This window comes from Priapulus caudatus, unplaced genomic scaffold (assembly GCF_000485595.1).
Source record: "Priapulus caudatus unplaced genomic scaffold, Priapulus_caudatus-5.0.1 Scaffold2235, whole genome shotgun sequence".
In the NCBI taxonomy this organism is placed as follows: Eukaryota; Metazoa; Priapulida; class Priapulimorpha; order Priapulimorphida; family Priapulidae; genus Priapulus; species Priapulus caudatus.
In genome coordinates, this window is record NW_014579296.1 from 11,813 (window position 1) to 17,867 (window position 6,055).

At 47.5% G+C, this 6,055-nt stretch overlaps 1 protein-coding gene across 1 annotated transcript in view; it reads left to right on the forward strand.

Annotated features, from left to right (window-relative positions):
* The window catches only part of LOC106818430 (tRNA (uracil(54)-C(5))-methyltransferase homolog), a 16,491-nt gene that overhangs the window by 7,751 nt on the left and 2,685 nt on the right, over positions 1–6,055 (forward strand). Inside the window, exon 8 of the mRNA XM_014823140.1 lies at positions 113–497. Within this exon, the coding sequence (XP_014678626.1) occupies positions 113–339 (227 nt within the window). The 3' untranslated portion in view covers positions 340–497. The remainder of the gene's footprint in view (positions 1–112; positions 498–6,055) is intronic.

Genomic DNA, 6,055 nt, shown 5'->3' on the forward strand with positions numbered 1-6,055 from the left:
TCTCTCTCTCTCTCTCTCTCTCTCTCTCTCTCTCTCTCTCTCTCTCTCTCTCGCACGCTCGTACGTGCTCGCACACTTTAACAGATCTTGCACGCATGCTCTCTTGTTTCAGCGCCGCGCGCCGTGAGGGCGCTGCGTGGCTGTCCATCCGTCCGCCGCGTCGTCTACGTGTCCTGTCACCCGGAGGGCGGCGCAGCGCGCGACATCGTCAACCTCTGTCACCCGCGTCCACGCGACGACCGGCTCACCGGCGCCCCCTTCAGGATGAGAAGAGCGGTGCCCGTCGACATGTTTCCGCACACGCTGCACTGCGAGCTGGTGCTGGAGTTAGAGAGGTAGTCGTGGGCTAGCTAGATGGAGAGGTAGCCGTGGGCTAGCTAGATGGATAGGTAGCCGTGGGCTAGCTAGATGGAGAGGTAGCCGTGGGATAGCTATATGGAGAGGTAGCCGTGGGCTAGCTAGATGGAGAGGTAGCCGTGGGCTAGCTAGATGGAGAGGTAAGCGTGCAAGGAATTTTGTTTATAGTTTGATCGATAATGTTTTAGAATTCGTTTTAGAAATTTTATTTCCGAATAAAAATGAAATATACGTGCATCGATCGTGAATGTTTAGCTGCATTGTATTGCTGATGCATAAGTCCCCAGCCTCTTATCTAGGTCCTCAGCCTCACCTGAGTCCCCAGCCTCTTATCTAGGTCCTCAGCCTCACCTGAGTCCCCAGCCTCACCTGAGTCCCCAGCCTCTTATCTAGGTCCTCAGCCTCACCTGAGTCCCCAGCCTCACCTGAGTCCCCAGCCTCACCTGAGTCCCCAGCCTCACCTGAGTCCCCAGCCTCTTATCTAGGTCCTCAGCCTCACCTGAGTCCTCAGCCTCACTTGAGTCCCCAGCCTCTTATCTAAGTCCTCAGCCTCACCTGAGTCCCAGAATCCCTACTCCCCAAAGGGCCCTCCCCCCTCGAGGGGTGGTTGGTCATACAGAGTGAAATTCGGGGAGGGGGAGGGGGACGCGCACAGTATAGTGTGTCCGAGGTTACCCATGATTGTCTGTCCTTCTCATGCTGGTGATGAGACGAGATGACGGGAGTGAGATGATTACGAACATAGATCGTTAATTACTCGTCTCCAGCTTCCTCCCTCCCGCTGACTGTAAACCTTCCCAGCAGATGGCAGCACGTCTCTCACCACTCTTCGCTCCAGACTTCTCCCGCTATTCCTCTAGAATCATCAGAGCATTTTTGTTGAGGAATCGAGATACCGTGGAGAGAGGTTTCGATTTCAATCGGTGACGACGTTTAACGAATTTGTAACACTCCTTCCTACTATATAAATGTAAGGCAGAACATTGTTATATGTGCGCAGACAGCGAGCGTACAGTTCACATGCAGGGTCTGCGATGATGTAGAAATGTAAGTAGTATCTACATTACCATATGCTAATTAAGACGTGACGTCACACGTGTATGTCAAGTTTTGTTATTCAGCCGGTAGGTGGTGCTCCGAAACAATGAATTATTATAATCGTTATGGCATCATGATAACATTATAATTCGTTATTAATCGTGAACTATAATGATTCGAAAGTCATACGCGCGGATCATATTTCTAGCTGAATTACTCGTTTGTATACGATTTCTTCCAATTTGCATGCTGAAGGAACTTGCCAGCGCGCGATTGCATACCCGTACGGGGGAAACGAGAACCAATGTTGGATTGCTAGCTAGGTTCCACTGCGCGGCGGAGACTGCTGTTTACCAATGGTATTATACATCCCCACCCATGACAAAAGTTCCTCCATCCACATCGACGCATGAGCATAAGGCATGTCTTAGCGGGTGAGCCGCACTTGGCTGCATGCGCACACAAGAATTTGACCCTCAATGCCTCATGGTAATAAAGGGAGACGGGGAACAGGTTTGCCTATCGGAAAGGTAGGCACAGTGTATAGCATGTACAGCTGCCATAGAATCAGCATCGCTCGTTAGCTAGCACTTGTCACGCCGACTGGTGGATATCACTTCGCTATAGAGATGTATCCAGCTGATGTGAATAATTGGTAGCTGTATTTAGAGCCTTCGCCGTGTACGCTGGTTGTAGAAACAGCCGTTTTTTTTTTTTACCGAAAGCCTCGCTGGTTCGCCTCAAAAATCGTCCAAAGCTTTACCGCCTACACAAATTAGTTGTACCGTTAGCAGCCGTTTTTTAGCAACGGCCCCTACCACAACGCTGATTGGCTAAGTAGAACGCTTCCAGTGAATCTCATGAATGAAGCGAGATAGAGCTCAAACTTGTTTAAAAATACACGGACGAGTGTAGCTTGCACCAACTCACCCTCAAGGCCACATGGAAGGGGCGGGATGTGGATCGTAGCTCTCGTCGGATAGCCCTACAGTACCTGCTACCTTTACGACAACCATATCAACGTCATGCGAAATATAACTAAGAAGGCGACAGTATGAGTAGAAGTTTAGCATTCAGAGAGGTGCGCTTTGGTGTATGGGTAACCCATGAGTTATGGTTCGTTGTAACGGTGGCTGTTGGAATGTCTGGTGTGTAAAGCAACCGAAAGACCGCATTTTTTTTAAACACCATTAGTTTCAGGGTTCTTCTATGTATTGTGTTGACTCGGAACATTATCAACTATAAAACTGTGTCCTGCTTACTCTCATTCCCCATCCTCTTTCACCTTCGGCTCGTTCAGTGTGTTTGCGGCTATGTTGTGTCCTCATTCTATACCGGCCTACACACTCGTCCTATCTCTCTGCTTTCTCTCACGTGTAGCGCGACGAAGCTATACAATTAAAAACGCTCAATGCCACGCGTGACACGCACAAGCATGAGACAAGCACAACACACACTATCCTTATTCGGGTTTATTAAATGTTTCGAGAGGCTTTAGTGTGAATAGAATTCTTATGGTGTTGATTAAGTGTTATTTGAGAGACTGTCTGTTCACAACAAACGCACCGTAACCGCTAGTGCAGCGGGCATCATCTACTCACCAACGCCCAAGTCGCGGTATCACGCATACTTGTAGATGGCTAAAAATCACTTGCACGGGGCCCGCACAACCGAGGAAGGCAGCGAGACCACAGAGGAGGAGGAAGAGAGAGACGAGCACCGCCACAGCAGAGGAACCTGACCGATGATGAGAGAGAGGGAGATATAAGCCAAAGACCGTATACGAGGTTAGTACGACACACATTAGTAACATGAATTAATGATCGGCTATGCTATCATTTGTCTACGACCATTAGACCAGCTGCAGGCCATGGCGTCGTGCTGTCGCGAGATCATACGGGCCCACCAAGCCGACTGCACCGCACGCCCACAGACAGGACGAGAGGGAGAGAGAGCCTCAGACAGCCGTGCCGCCGCTTAAATTGGAGGAGAGAACAGAAGCAGAGGAACGACCATATATATTTAAATGGATAAATTACTGCCCCGCATGAGACGAGAAAAGGAGTATGAGAGAGAGAGAGACAGAACAGACAGAAGAGAGAGAGAGAGAGAGAGAGAAGAGGGGAGAGAATCCCTACGCCGTAGCTCGCCCGACAAGATAACCTATGTTCCATCACACATTTATCCCACCTGTATGTCAGTTATTTCAGTAAGAAGTGCAGTCAGCTATTCAGACAAATAAACGCACATCTGTATATACGGCATGTGGCACATACATGCAGCGTTGTCATTGTGTAGCAGTAGCAGTAGTAGTAGTAGTAGTAGGTAGATCTTAGCCACTAGAAGCGCTCGTCATGTAACTGTAAGATATTTGAATATTAGATTATTGTTATTATTATCATTATCAATGATTTTTTGTGCTCGCTATCGTAGGTGGCCATATTGTACTGTGTTATAGCAGTGCGTCTGGCGATATGTTCTGTCGCTCTGTGTATTTGTAAATTAAACGCGTGTACGTACGTTATACGAGTAACGTGCTTGGTGGCTCTCTGCATTTTCTGTTCGTTGCATTTGTCAAGAAAAATGTGAGACAAAGGGTTGACAGAAGTAACGCACGCACGCACGCACGCACACACGCGGNCCTATATTTTACTATTTACATAGTATTCTAGAACATTCCATCCTATATTTTACTATTTACATAGTATTCTAGAACATTCTATCCTATATTTTACTATTTACATAGTATTCTAGAACATTCTATCCTATATTTTACTATTTACATAGTATTCTATAACATTCTATCCTATATTTTACTATTTACATAGTATTCTAGAATATTCTATCCTATAACATCAGGAGTGTTATTATGTCTATATATAGTAACTATATTATGTTTATATCATACACTCCTGCTAACATTCTATCCTAGAACATTTGATCCTAGAACAATCTATCCTAGAACATTCTCATCTTATAACATTCTATCCTATTGCATTCTATCCTATAACATTCTATCCTATTGCATTCTATCCTATTACATTCTATCCTATTACATCCTTGTATGTTATCTATTTACGCCTATATACGATCCATCTATCGGAGAGATGGACGAAAATTTCGTCTGTGTAAGTTATTTTTAACTTAATTTGGATCTAACTGATATCAACTTTATTAGCACGTGAACTATAGAGATCCGATGAAATGATTCAATCATATATTTACGTCTAGTGAACGCATATCTCTCTATATCTCCCACCGTCGTGTGTACTCTGCTATTACTCGATGATAGCTCGTCTGGTGTCTACTGGCGTAGCCAGGAATTTCGATTGGGGGGGGGTTCCTCGAGCGAGTAACAAGGGGGTCTGGTGGTCTGAAATTTTTTTTTTAGTTAAATGTAAAAATAGGGCTTTAAAATCATCTCCGCGCTTTTAAGAGAAAAAGAAAATAGAGAGAAAAATTTATTTTTATTTTTATTTTGATTGGAGGGGGTCCTAGGGCCCCCAGGAAATGGATACGCGCTTGCTGGTGTCCCACTACCAAGAGCACCCCAGTCATCGTCACTACGGACAGGTTGTGAATCCGCTGCTGTCACCGCTGCAGCAGCATCTGCATCCCGTGCTCGCAGCCTCCCTGCGATGGAAGCCCTCGCTCTCTCGTCACGCAGCAGCGGCAAAGCTTTCCTGCTGACGGAGACGATGCTTCGGCGCTCAGCCACCGATTACTGAAGCTGTGTTGCTCTCGGAACACCAGTACAGCCTCCAGCACGGCTGAAGCCATCATCCTAGTGAAGCCCTGCACAGATGAAACCCCGGGAGTCTGTGCGTTACTGTAGGATAAGGGATGCTGGCCAGGCCATATTTTTGGCGCGCGCGCCGGCGTGCGTGTGTGCGTGCGCGCGCGCGTGCGTGCGTGCGTGCGTACGTGCATGCGCGCGTACGTACGTGCGTGCGTGCGTACGTGCGTGCGTACGTACGTGCGTACGTGCGTGCGTACGTACGTACGTGCGTACGTGCGTACGTGCGTGCGTGCGTGTGTGCGTACGAGCGTGCGTACGTGCGTGTGTGCGTGCGTGTGTGCGTACGTGCGTGCGTGCGTGACGTGGAATGCATGCACGGCTGGTGTAATATTGACCATATAACCAGTACGTGACATCTCTCACGAACGGAGAGTGACATGCCGGAACATCTGATGGACGAACTTCAGTTACTGCCTCATGCAAGCCGCAGCCGCAGCACTCACATATTTATGCTCGCATAATTTATTAATAATTAATTATATGCATTGCCAGCGAGAGAGGTGTAGAGGGAGACAGGGAAGGTTTATGGAGAGACGAACGGGAGTAAGGAGATATAGTAATACTACATTGATATGGGTTAAGAAAGTGTGCACAATCCTCGGGGAGGGTACCTTCTCTGTACAGCTTCCCCTAGCAGCTAGTACCTTCTCTGCGTAGCTTCCCCTAGCACCTGGTACATTCTCTGCGTAGCTTCCTATAACAACTAGTACCTTCTCTGCGTAGCTTCCCCTAGCACCTGGTACATTCTCTGCGTAGCTTCCTATAACAACTAGTACCTTCTCTGCGTAGCTTCCCCTAGCACCTGGTACATTCTCTGCGTAGCTTCCTATAACAACTAGTACCTTCTCTGCGTAGCTTCCC